Source organism: Odocoileus virginianus, chromosome 1 (assembly GCF_023699985.2).
Source record: "Odocoileus virginianus isolate 20LAN1187 ecotype Illinois chromosome 1, Ovbor_1.2, whole genome shotgun sequence".
Classification (NCBI taxonomy): domain Eukaryota; kingdom Metazoa; phylum Chordata; class Mammalia; order Artiodactyla; family Cervidae; genus Odocoileus; species Odocoileus virginianus.
The window spans coordinates 14384366-14402788 of record NC_069674.1 but is presented as its reverse complement, the minus strand read 5'-3'; the positions used below and the strand labels follow the sequence as shown (position 1 = coordinate 14402788).

The following is an 18423-nucleotide window of genomic DNA, read 5'->3' as shown; positions in this document are numbered from 1 at the left end:
AAAAGGCCTTCTGGACAACCTGCTAATAACCACCAAAAGCTTGTATTTTCCAATCTTAAATATGTTCTTAAAGCTCTCTGACAATCTTTTTCTATGTGGTCTAGGTTAAACAGGACCTTCTAGTATTCCGATAGTGGCTATTTCAAACTTTCCCCCAATTTCCTATGGTTCCTTTCTTAATTACTGCTCTTCCCCTTTTCAGCAGGATAGAGAAAACAGAAGCTATCAAAGAACATTCTGTTCTGTCTCTATATCTACAAACATCTGCACAATAATATTAGCTATAGTTTCTGAATTCTTTTTTTGTGCCAAGAATCATCATCACTACAAGGGGCAGACACTGTTAGCCCCAAGGTTAAGTCATCTGCCTCTAAAGAGCTGCAGACCTAGCTAGGTTCACCTTTAACTCCTCACAGTCCCTGAGGAACATCACTTCCAAGTTCACGGAATTTTTATTTACTACCTTAATTATTCCTTCTCTTGTTCTTTTGAACCTCTCTCTTTACTTGCTTCTTCCCCTCAAGTTACAAGTATGCTCAAGTCTCTCATGTGACTGCTTCAGTCTATGGCTTTCATCATTCCTTTGTAGCCAAGCTTCTCAAATCTGGCACTGAATCCCACATCTTTACCAGCTTTTGCTCTCCTCCACTAGACCTCTAAAACAGCTCTCAATGACATTAAAATGACACTGTAACTGCCCAGTTCAATAGTTATATTGAATGTATTCCATAGTTCTATCTCATTTGAGTCTCAATGGCAACTGCCATCAGCTACTTCAGCATTCTTGAAGTCCCCATTTCTCCCTTTGGCTTCTTCAACACTACTTTCTCTTCTTTGTTTCAAACTAAATTTAGGAAGAGGAGCCTATAATGGAGACAGAGAAAGATGGTCTCTGCCTTTATCTCAAATGTTAATGATTACTGGGGTTGCATTTCTACCCTCTTCAATTTACATAATCTTGGAGTAATATCATTTACATCCATGACTTTAACACAAATAGGCTAATTATTTCTAAATGTGTATATCTACTCAAGGTTTTTATTTCAACTGCTACTGGATTTCTAAACCAGTAAAGATCCACAGACATCTTCAAGTCAGTATGTCCAAAATAAAAGTTAACATTTTCATTTCTACAAACCCCGTTCTTCCCTAGGCATTTCTATCCTAATCAATCAAATAAATACTATGTAGTCACCTAAGGCAGAGAATTCTAGGCATTGTCTTTTTTTCTCTCTCATCTCCCACCTCTCTCCTCTACTACTAGATAGAACAGCGATTGACTATAAGAAAAATGGCCAGGTTTTACCCCATTTCAATCATTTATCACCTGTGTGATCTGGAATAAGTTTCTTGACATCTCTAAATCTAATTTTCTTAACAGTAAAAGAAGGAAAATAATAGTACTTAACTCACAAGTGTTTATGAGGATGGAATAAGAAAATTTATGTACTTGGTAAAGGACCTAGCACATAGTAAGCATGCTATTTAGAGTATCAATCTTAACAATTGTGTCTATCAAATCTCTCACTAATTCAAAAGATTTTTCTAAAGAGCTGACCACTTTCTTTCCCACTCAGTTTACTGGACCCTTTACTATCAACTACTACACAGACATCAGAATAATACATGTCATCTTCCCTACAATATCAAGTATTAACTACATCCCACATAAAGGTACTTCCATACTTCTGCACATACCATTTCCTTAACAAATACTCTTCCTTCTTAAAACCCCTAGCACTAGGCACTTAATAAATTCCTACTCCTTCATATTCATTGTTCATCTTCTACAATCTGGCTTAAATGTTGTCTCTTCTCTGCTAAACTTGACTGTCTTTAATCAGGTAGAGTTCATCCCCTTCTATAAACTATCACCTTATATTTTTGTGTTTATTTATTTATATGTCTGATTCATCCATTAGACCATGACCTCCCTGAGGACAAAGACTGTGTGCTATTTCATCTTAATTCCCTATTCTCACACAGTGCCTATCCCACAGTAAATATTAAATTTGGTTTACTGGAATAATAAATGACAAATAATGACTGAAACTGAAAGAAATGACTGAAACTGAATGAAATGCTAAAAGGTTTATATTTTATAATCAATGGGAAGTAAACAAAAGTTTTATAACAAAGGAACAGATGGTGATTGAAGTCTTACAATAAATAATAAAACAGAATAAAACCCTATTCTGACAGTAGCAATTAAGAATGTAAATGGACAGAGAAATCAATGGCAGGAAATTTATACAGCAGATTAATGTCATAAGTAGTTCAAGTGAAGAAATATGGGCCCAAATGGTGGTAGAAAAAACAAATTTGAGATATATATCAAAAGGAAAGGTGGTATCTTATGACTATTTGCTTATGGGGAAGATGAAAAAGCAAGATATAAACATGACACTCCAAATGTTCACGCCCAAGAGAACAGGAGAATTTTAGTAACACTAAGATATAAGGAGAAATACTCTAAAGAATGTTAGTTTTGAAAGTAAATACAAAGTTTACAACTTTGAACATACTGACAATAGATCTAACCTAGAAATAAGATTTTATTTCATATTTCACCCAATCTCCTTATTCCCTTATTTCCCTCTCCTACTTTTTTCCCCCTTTGTATGTGGATCTAGCCAGATGGAAGAAGCCCTTCTTAGTTGAGAGAAATTGGTATTAAGAAAAGACTACTTTAAATAAATTCAACAAAAACAGAAAAAAAAATTTTCATAGTAAAAAGTACAAAGAAAGTCTGACTTGGGAATGTATCTTGAAAAATGAAATTAGGATTGATAAAAAGTTTATTTTCATCTACTTCAACAAAAATATTAAGTTATAATGTCAATAATATGCTAATTCTTAGAATTAATACAGAGGGAATCAAGGTTTTGTTGGTCATAATATCAAACTTACAATAGCATAAACTCTCAATTTAACATTCATCTTTCACATCATAATCAATCATTTCTATAAAAGTTTTAAAGGATTTCATCAGTTCCCTCAATGACTCCATCAATCCTTTGATATTTAATTCATTTTTTTTTTTAAAAGCCTGTTCTCTTGTCATCCTTTAGACACTTACTCTCTTTTACTGTTAACTGGACTAATTTAATTCTGCTGTATCCTTATTTCCCAATGACTTTTCACTGTCTTCAATAAATCCTTAAAATCTTTTTTTTGTTGTCAGACTAGCAATAAGTCTGCTTTATTTTTTCATTGTAATGTTGGATAGTAATGAAAAAGGGCTGGAATGAAAGCTAGTATTATATGGGGAGGGAGGGATATGTGGGTGGAGACTTATTAGGGGAGTCTGTTAATTAGTGAATATTTTCCTGTTAGGATAATTTTGGCTCCTTTACTCAACCTTATGAGGACTCACAGGAGGAATGCCTGTGTAATGAGAACATTAGGCTCTTTAGAGAACAACAGGCTGTCCTCTAGCATACACATGACTCCTCAGTAACTTTAGTATCCTGCTCATCTGGGTAAAACAGTTTCAGATTTCTTTTTAAATATGATTACTTCCCAATGCAAACAAATTTGGTAGCTTTTCTGTTTTGTTGCTTATTACATTCAAAGATTAAGGATAACCCACATTTTTTATTCTAAAGTACAAATTATGGAAGAAATGATCCTGACCCCACCACAGCTCAGATGTCAAGGGCTCTTTATTCTCTTCAGGAATTTGGTTATCAGGATGATACAGCTGAATGAACCAGTCCTTTTGGAGTGATCCTGTGTATGTCAGAATTTATTTTTTTCTCAACTCTTCTTTCCCTTTTGTCTATATATGGGACTGGCAAAAAACAATGGGCTGGCCACCTGCTTTACTGAAGTTTATCAGAATAAAGCCTCACCTGTTTAAAATATATTTATTATCTATGGTTGTTTTCACATTAGTGACAGAGTTCAACAGTTGTCTTTATAGATCGCAAGATCCACAAGCCTAAAATATTTACCATCTGGCCCTTTAAGAGTTTGCTGATCCTTGGTCTGTATTATGGGAAGTAGACCTCTGCTTTGTCTTGTAAGCCTTTTATTAACACAAATATTTTCTGATGATCTCTAAAGTTAGGTCATCACCTAATATTTCCTATTCTAGGCAACTATATTGGGAATGGTTTTTGCTGTCCAGAAGTTAAGGTTAAATTGAAGAAGTGACACTGAGGTACATAATTAACTTCCAGTGTGTAACATAAACTAGAAAAGGAAAACATTCAAGAGTGATCAGCCAGAAGTAGCTAAAATAATTGATTTGTATAGAGATGGAGTACAATGGTATGCTGCTGCTGCTGCTAAGTCGTTTCAGTCGTGTCTGACTCTGTGTGACCTCACAGATGGCAGCTCACCAGGCTCCTCTGTCCCTGGTATTCTCCAGGCAAAAATACTAGAGTGGGTTGCCATTTCCTTCTCCACAATGGTATACTCAAGAAAGTAAAGAAGGTAAATGGTAGCTCTGCATGAGAAGTACAAAAGTATGATTAGTCCTTAAGGGTTATTTAACTCAAAGCTGAACTTTTAGAAATTTCGGTAAAGATTTCACATTGAAATATGCAAGTATATTCTTATTTTTTCTATACTTTCAAATGGGTTAAGTGGACTGATTATCTGTTAAATAAATGAAGATAAGACTTTTACAGAGGTGTCATAAGGAAAAAACCAATGAGAATAACTCTATACTTTGGTACCAGTTAAATATTTTATGCCATCAGAGAAGACGACAAGATTTTTCTGATCTGTAATTCATGAAAAGTCTATCACTTATACTAACTATGATAAATGAAAGATGGCACTTATTTCTGATCTATATTATAAATCTATATTATAAATACATACAAAAAGATTAAAATTAACTCAATATATTGAGAGAGGGCATGGGAGAGAGGGGAGAGAGACACAGATAGACACTAACTTCTAGAGAGAGAGAAAACAAAATTTACAAAACAGCTGACAGAACTAGATTCCCCAAATCTGTGGTCCAAAAAAACAGCAGAAAAATAAACACACTTGAATTTTCTGGATTCGGACACTGCTGGATACTTACATCAATATTGACGGGTTCTATTGTGTTTATATGTACATTTGGAGCTGATGAGGACCGGTCTCGTTGTCCAAACTGATTTCGATGATCTTCATCTGCTGGTCGGAAAGGCTGTGGAATTGGAATGGATTTTGAAGGAGACGGACTGGTGAGAACTGGGGGCCTGGAAAAAGTCAAGCAATTGGAAGATAAGATTTAGAGCAACTTTCTAGAGATAGATAATATAGAAAAATGAATTATATGAAGATTTTGTTTCCATATTCTCAAATAAAACCTTAAAATACAGGTAATGGCAGTAATGGCTTTTAAAAGAATTAGTTTAAAAAACTAATATATGCTTGCAACTAACACCAACAAAGCTGCTTTGCTCAAGAAGACCCTCCATGAAGTATCAATGATAAGAACACTGATTTTATTCAGAAAATTCCAGAGAGATCTACAAATGGCTAGAAATTACCTGTGGTTAATCAGCTGAAGAAACTCTTGTTCTTTAACATTATACAAAAATGTTCAAAGTACACACTGACTGAATAATGTCTGCTAATTGTTTCTACCTTTGCCATTTCTTGATAGTTGAAGTTACTAAGATGTAATTTTTATGGGAAGTATTAGGAAATCATAAATCTTTTAAAAGCACATGTGTATTTCATGTATCTATTGCTTTATACAAGAGGTGAATTAAAATATTGAACAAAAATGGCAAAAATAATTTCCAAATTCAAAAGATGATTCTCGGAGTGTCAAATCTCTCATAGTTTGAAATGTTTACCATGCCCAATAACTGATACAAGACACACAGAAGAATAATACATTAAACCTTAAAGCAAATTTTGTAAAAATTGCTCTTTGATGAAACTGTGACAGACTGACCTATTTTGGTAGTGTAGATAAATAACAAAGTCTATCATCTCTCACTGCCCCCAAAATGAAGCTGGCATTCACAGAACACATTGAAATTTTGAGAATAGATTGTAAACACCCATGAGAAGTCTGTGTCCCTCAGAAAGAATATCCAAGGGAGCTGAGAAGTGAGTACCACTTGATTGATGAGGTGCGACTCAGTGAGCTCCGTCAGGACCAATGAATGATTCAATGCTATCAGCTTCTCTTCAGAGATTGGTTATTGTTGCACCCCATCTTATGCAAACTCTGTAATCAGCAGTATCAAGTGGTTAATAAGACAGCCAGAAAGACAGCTGAGGTGAATAAAAAGACATTTTTAAGAGGAGAGAGGGTTTAAAGAGGAATGAGAAGAAAATATAGTTTTGGACCAGATGAAGGTCGGAAGAGTCAAAAAAGCCAACTTGTGACAAGAAGCTTCTAAATTTAAATATATTACTAGAATCTGAACCATACCAGCTTATGAGCTTTACTTCTTTGAAGCACCCTTTTAAAAGGGTAGGGAAAGAAATTTTAACTTTAGCTGTTCATATTAACTAAATGAATCCACTTAGAATTGAAATAAAAATAATTGCTCTATTGGTCCTTTTTATTATGATTAATTGATTAATTTTTAGTTTGTGACAAAGCTGTGCTTTTGCTTTAGACAGCCAATAACAGCCTTTGGCAAGGGATTTTGGGAGCAGGTAAAAAGAATTTTAAAATGACAGTATTAGCTTTTAGAAAGTTTTGAAACACACACTGACTTTCTAAATACTTAGAGGCTAATCTAAAGTCTCAAGGCAGTGACACACTTTATGTCAGAACTTAAAAGTAGAAAAAGCCTTAACTAACTACAACTGTAGAGGGTGGTCTAATTAACGTAACTGATCTGGTGTAGTGACAGCAAGTCATTCTCGAAACTTAATAATAAAGACTATGACAGCAACATGTAGCACATAAGTCAGAAATATGTATGCAAAGGACACTGGTCTTTACACAGGAAAAACAAAAATCTGGATTAAATCTGATAAATGTTATTATCAAATCTAAAGAAAATGGATAAACTAGAAAATGAAGATAACTGTTTCTGTCCTTCTCTTCTCCCCCCACCCCCATCACTACTGTGCTTTTATCTCCTGAACTCATTCAGATTCTGGAATTCTTTACGGTCCGGTTCAAATCCCACTTTCTTGATTAAATGTTCACTACTCTCTCTATTCTCTTTTGTAAACATTGTAATATTTATCACATAGTTTAAAATAATATATCATAAATTGTAGATTATATTTAGCTTAAAACTGTTGGCCATTTTTTTTTTTTTTTTTCCATTTATTTTTATTAGTTGGAGGCTAATTACTTACAACATTGCAGTGGTTTTTGTCATACATTGAAATGAATTAACCATGGATTTACATGTATTCCCCATCCCGGTCCCCCCTCCCACCTCCCTCCCTCTCCACCCCATCCCTCTGGGTCTTCCCAGTGCACCAGGCCCGAGCATTTGTCTCATGCATCCAACCTGGGCTGGTGATCTGTTTCACCCTAGATATACACGTTTCGATGCTGTTCTCTTGAAACATCCCACCCTCGCCTTCTCCCACAGAGTTGTTGGCCATTTTCTAAATGGAAATCATATACTTCTGTATCTGATATTAAAAATAAAGCAAGCACAAGGCAGGGACTCTAAATTATTTTTTGCGTGATTTTTTTCCAAGTATGGTCCTACAGCAGTCTATGTCAGTTTTAACCCTCTGTATCTGTATCAAATGTATGACAGGTGTAATGAGTTACCTGAAAAAAAAAAGTCCTTAATTTAATTACCAAATGTTGGAAATGTTTCAAAGCAACTAAAAGTTAAAAAAAAAAAAAAAATCAGCTCAAGTAGCATGACACTGAACAGCATGAATCAAATCATACCCAATAGAATCGGAGGGGGGTGCAGAAGGGGATGAGCCACATGGAAGGGTAGTCTCTGCTAAGGAGGCCTCCTCCTGTGGTATTGGGTGGTGTTCAAAGAACTTGGAGACAAACAGCAAACTGTGAGGCAAAAACAAAAACAAAACAAAACAAACCTAACTTGTGCAAAACCCAGAAGCTTCATACACCAGAATACATTAAAGAATTAACAAAAATATCTGAGCTCAAATTGCATTTTCAGGAAAGACTGCTAAATTCAATTAGCTGTATTTCTGCCTGATAGCTTAGGGTAAAAAATTATACTCTACTTTCAAAGACAAGCTAAAACTAACTCTTTTAGCTAAAACTAATTGTTCTATATAGCACATTTCTACATAGTAGAGAGGAAAAATTATGCTTTATGGTTAAGGAATTAGAAGAAAATGTATCTATTGCTAAAAGGTTACATTATTATCATGTACTTTTAAACTACTGAGTGGAACTCTCCCTAATTCCAGTGATCAAAAAATAAGACCTTAATAGCAGTAGTGACAATACACACAAAAAGATTAAAATTAACTCAATATATTGAGAGAGGGAGTGGGAGAGAGAGAGACACAGACACACACTAACTTCGAGAGAAAGAGAAAACTTAATTTACAAAACAGCTGACAGAACCAGATTCCCCCATCTGTGGTCCAAAAATATAATAGTTAATTTAATTTAAACACTTAAAAACCATCTTAAAGTGATATCTATGTGGAAGGGATCTTATATTAATTAAAAAAGAATATGAAACATAAATGAAATGTCTAGCAAACCAGAATTACAATCTGAAAGAGAAGTACTGGCTACACTACTATCTAGTCAAACCTCAAAAAACTTTTGTTTTTTCCCTGTAACAACTCTTCTGTAAAGAAAATTTCCACGGACTCTAAGACATACTAGTTTCACATTAAGAAAAGTTAAATGTAAAGTGGCAGAAAAGAAAAATTTTTTGATTACTTACTCTAGTTGGTCATAATTAACACACATCAGTGGAACCTCTGTACTACAACGCTGGTGAAATTTATAACCACATGTTTGACAGCGGAACCCCTGGAAAAGCAGCTTTCGACAGAAGTCACAAAATGCTAAGGTGAAAAAAGTTTTCCGTACCTGCAAAGTAAAACATCATGGAGGATTCTGTAAGAATCTTTTTAGAAATCAACTTATTTACTCTCTTGTTTAAAATAACAAATTTTTAGTTTGTGTTAGTCGCTCATTCGTCTCCAACTCTGTGACCCCATGGACTATAGACTGCCAGGCTCCTCTGTCCATGGGATTCTCCAGACAATAATACCGGAGTGGGTAGTCATCCTCTTCTCCAAGGCGATCTTCCCAGCCCAGGGATCGAACCCGAGTCTCTTGCACTGCAGGCGGATTCTTTACCATCTGAGCCACCAGGGAAACCCAAGCCTATAGCAGCTGGTATTCCCAGGCGGTCTCCCGTCCAAGTACTAACCAGGCTCAACCCTGCTTAGCTTCCGAGACCAGAGGAGCTCTGGCGCGTTCAGGGTGGTATGGCTGTAGACTTACTATGTTTACATCATGAGAACCAGCTTAACCACGAAGAGTCTAAAACGAAACCAGGGGGTTCAAGGTAACAGATGGACTATATGAATTTATCTCCCATCCACTATTCAATTAAACTCAGAAGTCAAGGAGATGGGAGATGAATAAAAGACTAGAAACTAATTTCAAGCTTTACTATATAAGAGTATAGGAGAAGGAAGTAATAGAGGTGAAAGAAAGAGTGAGTACACTTGAATAATTCTACAAAGGAGTTAAGAGATGCTTATTGGTGTTGACACAAGAAATAATAGCATGCTTAAAGTTACAAAGGTATGGAACAGAGGAACCAAAAAACCCACAAAAACCAAAAACACTTCCCAGGAGGAGAGGAAAGAGGGGGAAAGGCTATCATGTTACAGATGATCTAATTTCCAATGGAACTGGCATTAAGAAAACGACGTCTAAAACTGATACAGAAGCTGTGACCTGAAGTTATTATTCAGTAACGTGAAAAGAATCACTAGAAGAGCTTAAAACAGAAACCATTAAAAGTTAAGAATGTAATTATGTTATGTTGAATTGGTTCATAGAGCTTTTCAGGTCTACTATATCCTTGTACTTTTCTATCTATTCAATTGATTTTTGAGAGTTTGATATTGAAACTCCAACTAAAAATCTTAATTTATCTACTTAAGAAATAATTGTAATATATAGTGGAACTATATATAACCTTGTTCTGTATTTTCCAAGTCTCCTATGTCTTTTTTCAAATTTAAAAAAGAAAGAAGAAATAAAAGGAAAAGAATGGTTTCCTCTATAGAGTGGCATTAGAGGCTAATAAGGGTTGGGGCAACCCCTTTGCACTATATTAAAAACTATATACATTTGATTAAAATGCAGTATACTTTGATTAAAGTGTTAAAAAGTGGTACATATACACCATGGAATATTACTTGGCCATTAAAAAGAATTCATTTGAATCAGTTCTAATGAGATGGATGAAACTGGAGCCCATTATACAGAGTGAAGTAAGCCAGAAAGATAAAGACCATTACAGTATACTAACACATATATATGGAATTTAGAAAGATGGTAACGATAACCCTATATGCAAAACAGAAAAAGAGACACAGATGTACAGAACAGACTTTTGGACTCTGTGGGAGAAGCCGAGGGTAGGATGTTTCAAGAGAACAGCATCGAAACATGTATCTTATCTAGGGTGAAACAGATCACCAGCCCAGGCTGGATGCATGAGACAAGTGCTCGGGCCTGGTGCACTGGGAAGACCCAGAGGGATCGGGTGGAGAGGGAGGTGGGAGGGGGGATCGGGATGGGGAATACATATACATGTATATCCATGGCTGATTCATGTCAATGTATGACAAAAACCACTACAATATTGTAAAGTAATTAGCCTCCAACTAATAATAAAAAAAAAGTTACAAAAGAAAAAAACTAGTTTATAATTAAAATTATATGAAAATCAGATTAACCCTACCTAAACTTGTTAACTTAGGACAAAGGATAGGAACATCACCTAAAAGATGGTCTGAACTACGTTTTAACAAATTATCAGTTTGTTAGAGGATCAGAACACCTCAGTGTATCTGTGACCATCCCTCTATGTGATGCTGACAGGGCAGCATGTAGGAACTCCATGTCAGAAGGCAAACATGTGTCACATAAACACAACTGTGCTAGGAGGTTCTATCTTGGTAACGGACAAAACCAGAAATTGTTTACAACTGTTTGGTTTGTGTATGTAATAAGCAGAAAACATAAGCAGGATAAGTAAACGACAAATGTTAACAAAGGCTATTTGAGAGTGATGAGAACATAGGTAACTCTATTTTGTCCTTTGTTTTTTGCTATATATTCTCAAGTTTTCAGACAACATTAATCATACACAATAATAAGAAAAATACATTGTGATCCAGGATATAGTTGCATGCTTGTAATATTACTCTCTATATAATGCACATCATAATTTCTAATCCATTCTATTCCATATAAATGCTTTTCATGATCCAATAAATTGATTTCAATACTCACTTTATAAAACTCTTCAATAAACACATATTTAACAGGATAAAATGTTATTAAAAGAAATGTTTCATAGAAAATAGTACCTTGGCATATCATCCATTCTGGCTTTTTGAGAATATTTAGATAAACTAGATAGTTTTAAGAGTAGCTCTTGCTTTCTTCACATTCTGGCTATGGATCAAGTTATAGAAGATATAAAAAGGCAACTGACTGTTTTTAGCTTTGTTCCTTTTCCATTTGTCTCTGGATATACAAGCAGTAAGAAAAAACTTCTTTAATATTTATGTGGCTATTATTTACTAACAAGCATCTTTTTATACTCGAGCGTAATCTCTGGAAATTAGAGCAGAGAAAAATATAAATTGTATTCATAGGAATCAGCATTTTATAGTCATCTTATCTTTTTTGCTACATACTCATACTTTCAATTGCCTAATAATCTGTTTCATGAAGCCCTAATTTCTCTTCCTTCTTAAATCTAGCCAATTGCAGTCTTTCTTCCTGTCACTGACATACTTGAAAACTATGCATAACTGATTATTTCTGTATGTAAAGGAAATGGGAGAAAAAGAGAAGGGAGAAAGCAGGGAAGCAGAAAGGAGAAAATATGGGTATGCATTTGAGCATAAACTGAGTGACATATACCTCTGTATGTACACCTTTGTTTATAAGCAGGTACAGGAAGATATATCTTTTCTTTTGGGCCACAACGTATGCTTATTTTGGAATTTGAGACATGAATGGTAAACTTATGTGGGCCACAGAACAGGCAATTTGCGTGCGTTGATTTGTAAGGTGTGGGGCTGTCTGAGGTTAGCATCTATGTAACATGGGAAGGTCTGGACCCATGGCATCTGCTTCTAATCTTGTTTCTCTACCTTTCCTGCCTCCTCCATCCCATCCATTCCCAAGGATTCCTGGGATACAGGTAAATGCTGAAGGAATCGCCTTTGTAACAGACTATGAAACCAGGGGGCATAAGCAGCCTTCCTGCCATAGCCAACAAAATTCAGCACACAGAAGCAGAGAGAGGAATTCTTTCCCTTTCTAAGCAGAACACAGGCTTATTCTTGTTTCTATATGATGCTAAGAGCAATTGTTCAAAATCACAAATCTAAACACACTGCTCCCTTGCCTATAACAGTCATTAAATTTCCAATGATTTTAGGGAAAAGTCCAAATCTTCAACAGAGCATACAAGGACTCACATGAGCTTACTCCACCCATATACATGCTACACCGTTAACATCCGCCTCTCCAAGTATGTAGCCTCCATTTTAAACTTCTCTCAAAACTGAAAAGGTAACACGCTTTCTTGCTCTTCCCTTTGTTGAGTGTAGTCTTCCCTTCACTCATCTTTCCTCATCCACCAGGTCTTAGCTTTGATAATTCTTCCTTTGGGAAGATTTCCTGACTCCTCAAAAGCCAGGTTAGAAATCTCTATTCTGTGTATCTATTCTACTTCAAGGGAGAAGGAAATGGCAACCCACTCCAGTATTCTTGCCAGGAGAATTCCATGGACAGAGGGGCGTAGTGGGCCCCAGTCCATGGGGTCGCAAAGAGTTGGACACGACTAAGCGACCAACACACACACACACACACACACACATACAGCACTTTAAACGTATACAGTAATTAAGAGTCTTTATGAAAATTCTTAATGAAAACATTTATTCTAGGAATCTCTATTCTGTGTACCTATAGCACTTTAAATGTATACAGTAATTAAGAGTGTTAATGAAAATTCTTAATTAAAGCATTTAGTCACTCAGTTGTATCTGACTCTCTTTCGACTCCATGGACTGTAACCCACCAGGCTCCTCTGTCCATGGGATTTCTCACGCAATAATACTGGAGTGGGATGCCATTTCCTTCATCAGGGGATCTTCTCAACCCAGGGATCCAGCCTGTGTTCCCTGTATTGCAGGCGAATCCTTTACTCCTAAGCTGCCGGGGAAGCCCTAGGGCAGGGATCCTGTTTTCTTCTTCACTGTTACATCCCCAGATCAGACAAAATGCTGGCAAACAAAAAGATCTCAACAAACATTTCCTGGCAGCTCTCCAGCTGTGCTGTGCAGATTCCCACACCCCGCAACTCACCTGCAGTCTGCTTTCATTGCCCTCTTGTGGCAAGGACCTGCCTGAGGCACTACTTCAAGGCTACTGACTTAGCCTTGGATACCTTCTTGTATCCAATTTTTAATTAAGAGTAACCAAGAAAAAGAGTACTGATCACTGAAATGTAAACTCAACTATTTTTTTTTAATTCCTAAAAACTGGAATAAAAATTCTTAAGATTTATCTTCTCAAAATTCTACAAGTTAAAAAGAAAATCAATACTAGCGAATGCCTTATCTCATGATTATAAAACTATTTGCTTCACGGTAAATCTGACTGACATCAGGTGTATTTTACACTTGTCCAAAAGATGCCTTATCTATTGAAGCACAAAGCCGACTTCATTATTCACCACTAATGGAGCCCCCAAAACACTAACCCCCTGGGAAATCAGAAGAGCCCAGCTGTTCTAATCACAAAGGCACAAGGGAAAACACTTGATGCCAAAAGGGAAGCAATTACTATCCATCTAGCAAAATAAACTACAGTTCAAATTTCATACACAGAAAAGTAAGAAATGCACTCCTGCTTTATAGATCACTCTAATCTTGACTGCTGCCTACTTGTTCAGAGGACAGGTTCTCAAGCTCTGGGAACTGTACCCTTATCTCTGAGGTAGAGAGGTTCCATTGTTCCAGGCCTCATGCGGGATACACTTAGCTTAGGCTAGGTTCTGGCAAATGCAAAAACCAGATAAAGGGAGAAGTACGGAAGGAGAGCTTTAACATCTGTCTTTCTTCAGTCTTCAAGGTATTCCACTTCCATTATGCTCTTTCAGAAACATTTACACAAGTGTGTCAAGGTGTATGCAGAGTCTATTTACCATGTTTAGAATGGATTTTTTAAAAACTTAAAAGTCAAAGAGGAATGGTTAAATACACTGAATTTATATTCTTATGGACTACTATGTAATCATTATAAAGCTAGGTGTACTGACATGGAAAGATGCCTATGATGCTGTGTTTAACACTTAAAAAAAAATCATACAAAATATAATTCCATTTTTAGTTTTTTTTAAAGGGGAAAGAAATGGAAAATAATGAAGGAAAATAAAGGAAGTAAAAAAGACTATTTTGGGCTTGCAGATATAAGAACATACATTTTATATAGACTTTGGAAGACTACACAATAATCAATTATTAATAACAACTATTTACCTCTGGTAGGGTACTTCCACGCTTTTACTTGATATACTTTCATACCACTCAAATTTTTTAAGAATTTTCTTTTAATAATGACTATCTATGACTTTTTAAAATTAAAGACAAAGTATAATGATTAAAAAAAGAACTTTTTAATATGTGGTGCTTTTTTTCCTTTAAAGAATAAAACTGATTTTCAACTTAGGTGAAAAAACAATGCCAAAATTGTTCCATCTCATACTTCACATTCTTTAAATAAAAACTCCAAGAACTTGATGATTTTTTACATTAAAAAAAATATAAAAAGTACATACAAAGTTGTGTGTTGTAAGTGGAACATTCTCCAACACTTCTACATGCAATTCCTCTCCAGTAAGCCAGGAAATATCAGTGTCCCAGCCAATTGGTTTCTTCTCCCTGAAAAGTGTAGACACAGCCTTTCTTGGTTATCATACCTAAAAAGCTTCATGTACCTCATGCTGAAGATATGAAAATTGGTTATTGAGGGGCTAGTAATGGTGAGGGAGTTTTGGCTCCCTAGTCTTCCATCGTTAGAAATTTAAATGGCAATAAATTAATTTTTAAGTTTACCCCAAATAAATGTATCACTCTTGGACAAACAGCAGGGTAAAGAGATGTACTCTTTTCTTCAAGTCAGCTCCAGAAAAGACCTACAACAGCAGAAAATGGATTGTTCCTGGGGTCCAAAAAAAAAAAAAAAAAGCAACAAAAAAAATCACAGGTATGGATTTACCTATCCATTCAAAGAAAAAGAGTACTCAAGGGACACTATGCCCCCAAAAAGGAGATCTCTTTTTTTCTTTTCCAGATGGGATTCAAAATTGGGAGTGGCAGGGGTTGGGGTCATGGCATAATTTCATGCTTTCTGAAAAATAGTTCAATATAAAATGTTAATTTTGATAAGTCTTTGGTGAAACTATGAGTTTATATTAAAAACAGGAGTGGGAAAGAGTCCATTATTCAAAGAAGAAACAGACAAAATGGTTCAAAATTTTAAGAATCTCAAACTCCACAGAGTCATTTGATCAAAATAATAAACACCATCATCACACAAAATTATCTAATGTTCACTCCTCAAAGGGCATACCAGACTTGTTTAGGCTAATTAACTTAGTATTTTTTTTTAATTTTTATTTTCTGAGGTTGATTTTCAATACCCTAGGTTTGGGTAAAGATCTTACAGAATACCTCAAAATTTAGTATCTGATGTTTTTTCCCTTTTTTAAACAAAGTTTCACATCACATACAAACCATACCCATCCTGAATTCTGTAAACAGCACAGCACTCTGGGATTAGACCTCTCATCATCAGCGCCTTCTTCAGGCTGTCCCGGACTGTGACTCCACACCGTGCAGGTACCTACAGTATCATAAAGAAGGGATATGAGGTAGAATAAACAAATTATAAAATTTTCACAACATTGAAAAAAAACAACAACCCAGTAATTTACCTTTATAACATTTTGAAAATGTCATATGGATTACTATGTCAGGAAATTTCTTCTAGGGCTAACTTAATATTAATGGAAAATTATGACTCAAGCATCTATTATTACCAACTTAAGGCAAAATTAATTTTTAGTTTTTTATTAAAATTACAAAATATCTTAAATACATAGAAGAAAAGAAAATATAACAGATCACTAAGTGCTCTCTGCTGAGAAATAATAAATGTCAACATTTAAAGCAAAATCAATTTTGATCCAACACTGTTCAAAGCTGAAAACTGTAATCCTTCAATCATTATCATGGTCCTTAAGAGATCTCTTACTGATCCTAAACAGAGAAGAGAATACTTGTCTTAAGGTATACAGCTGATATTTGTTGTTTAGCATTTCTATTTCCTCTGGGAATCCACCTTTCCCTAAAAGCCACATGGTACTTGAGAAGTTATGAATCTAGGGTCACTACTTTTCTGGCTGCACATGACATAAGCTGGCTAATCAGTTTCCCATATCCCAGATCCAGGGCTAGATATATGACCCAAAAGTACTACAGTTCTTCCTTTAACTGACAGATCAACTCTGGTTGACAGAAGTTTCTTTCCTACTGTAAAGTTCCAAGAAGACAGAAATATGGAATCCCTAATGGTTATCTTCCCTAGTACATTGAGAAAATCTGGCTACAGAATGAAGCTAACTTAAGGAGAAGTAGAGATGACATCAGGAGCGAAGAGAGAAGAGGCATTGAAAAGAGAGAGAAAGATAATCTTTCTGTATATTTGAAGTTATCTATCTTGGTCTTTTCTGCCAGTGATTCATCTCCCTTCTTGTTAATCTGAATAATATAAAACTGAAAAAGAACTGACAAACACAGTGTAGACTAAGATGAAGCAATGGGAGCTCAGGATGGTCAGTTTTTATGCGGAGAGAGGAGTGGAGGGTGACAGGCAAGATGTGTTAGTTAATAACAAAATTAAAGGTTTCATTCTTTTAAATCACTAAGGTACTTAGCAAACCAAAAGTTTCTCAAGAAATTGGGACTCTTATGCCAGAGTGTGAAAAATTGAGTGAAAGTGAATATAAGACAGATGAATTTAAACAGTATGTCAATGGGGAACAATCCAGAAAGCCAAATTAGGGCCTAAGATTTGAAAAACAGAAGACAGATTTTAGCTCAATATAATTGTTAAAACTATTCAGCAAGGGAAAAGTTTGAGGGAGTAGGTTCATCACTGGAGGTATTCAAGAGACTAGATTTGTACAGCTGATCCTCTTAATTCATGGATCCTGTATCTGAAAATTTGCCTATTTGTTAAAATTTATTTTTAACCCCCAAATCAATACTTGCAATGCTTTTGCAGGCATGCACAGAAGACTGAAAAATTTTACCCTTTCCAGCTGAGGTTAATCAAGGTGGCATGCCTTCTTATTCTAGCTCTCATACTGTAAATAAATGCCCTATGCCAGGTGACTTTTAACCTAATGGACCCCAGCCTGCTGTGAAGAAATAAACAATCTAGGGGACAATATACAGAGGCCATCTTTAGCTCATTTCTAACAGTAATCCTGCACTTGTCCTAGGAGCAGTGGTTCAGTATTCACTATTCAGTGTTCGCGGGAAATATATAGAACATAACTACTGCCAATAGTGAGAACTGGCCATACCTTCCAGAAATAATGAACAGAAGGGAAAGTTCACTTTTGCCCTCTGCTATTCGTATTCTGCCTACTCTAAAGCAAAACTTCTTAGGTGGCAACCCTATCTTTAATTTCAAACCCCTTCCAATCTGATCCTATCCCGTTATCAGTGAAGTCTTTTTAAAAGGAGGCATTCTTAATGTGTGTGTGTGTGTGTGTGTGTGTGTGTGTATGCTTGCCAAATACTTCAGAGAACCTAATAAAAGCCTTAGAATAATCTCTTTGAGACATAAAACTTCAAGCCCATCTATGGACTGCTGAGGAGTCCACTGAACTCAGAATTTCATTCTGTGATATAACCTTACATTTCATTAGTCTTCTCAAATTTTTCCAGTTAATTATAGGGTGAAATCCAAATTCCTTAACACAGCCTATGAGGTTATTAATGGACTGGGGCTATGTACCCTTCAGTTTCTTTGGTAATTTCTCTCATGCACTCCTGTAATGCTATCTTCTAATATAGCTAAGCTCCCTTATGCTTCTCTGAACAGGTTGATTCCAAGGTGTATACATGTTTCATCAGTAGGCAAAATTTTGGTTTCCCACTCTTATCACCAAGGGAAAGTCATCAATCTGTCCTTCA

At 35.6% G+C, this 18423-nt stretch overlaps 1 protein-coding gene and 1 pseudogene across 8 annotated transcripts in view; both read right to left on the bottom strand.

The window, feature by feature from the left end:
• The window catches only part of BRAF (B-Raf proto-oncogene, serine/threonine kinase), a 159729-nt gene that overhangs the window by 57441 nt on the left and 83865 nt on the right, over positions 1-18423 (bottom strand). For 7 of the 8 annotated variants that reach the window (XM_070464845.1, XM_070464836.1, XM_070464852.1 and 4 more), the window contains 5 exons: positions 15957-16060; positions 14994-15096; positions 8826-8974; positions 7838-7957; positions 5042-5201 (listed from right to left, as the gene is read on the bottom strand). In XM_070464845.1, the coding sequence (XP_070320946.1) occupies positions 5042-5201; positions 7838-7957; positions 8826-8974; positions 14994-15096; positions 15957-16060 (636 nt within the window). The remainder of the gene's footprint in view (positions 1-5041; positions 5202-7837; positions 7958-8825; positions 8975-14993; positions 15097-15956; positions 16061-18423) is intronic. The other variant, XM_070464823.1, reaches the window with a different exon arrangement.
• LOC139036585 (5S ribosomal RNA) lies at positions 9272-9390 on the bottom strand (annotated as a pseudogene).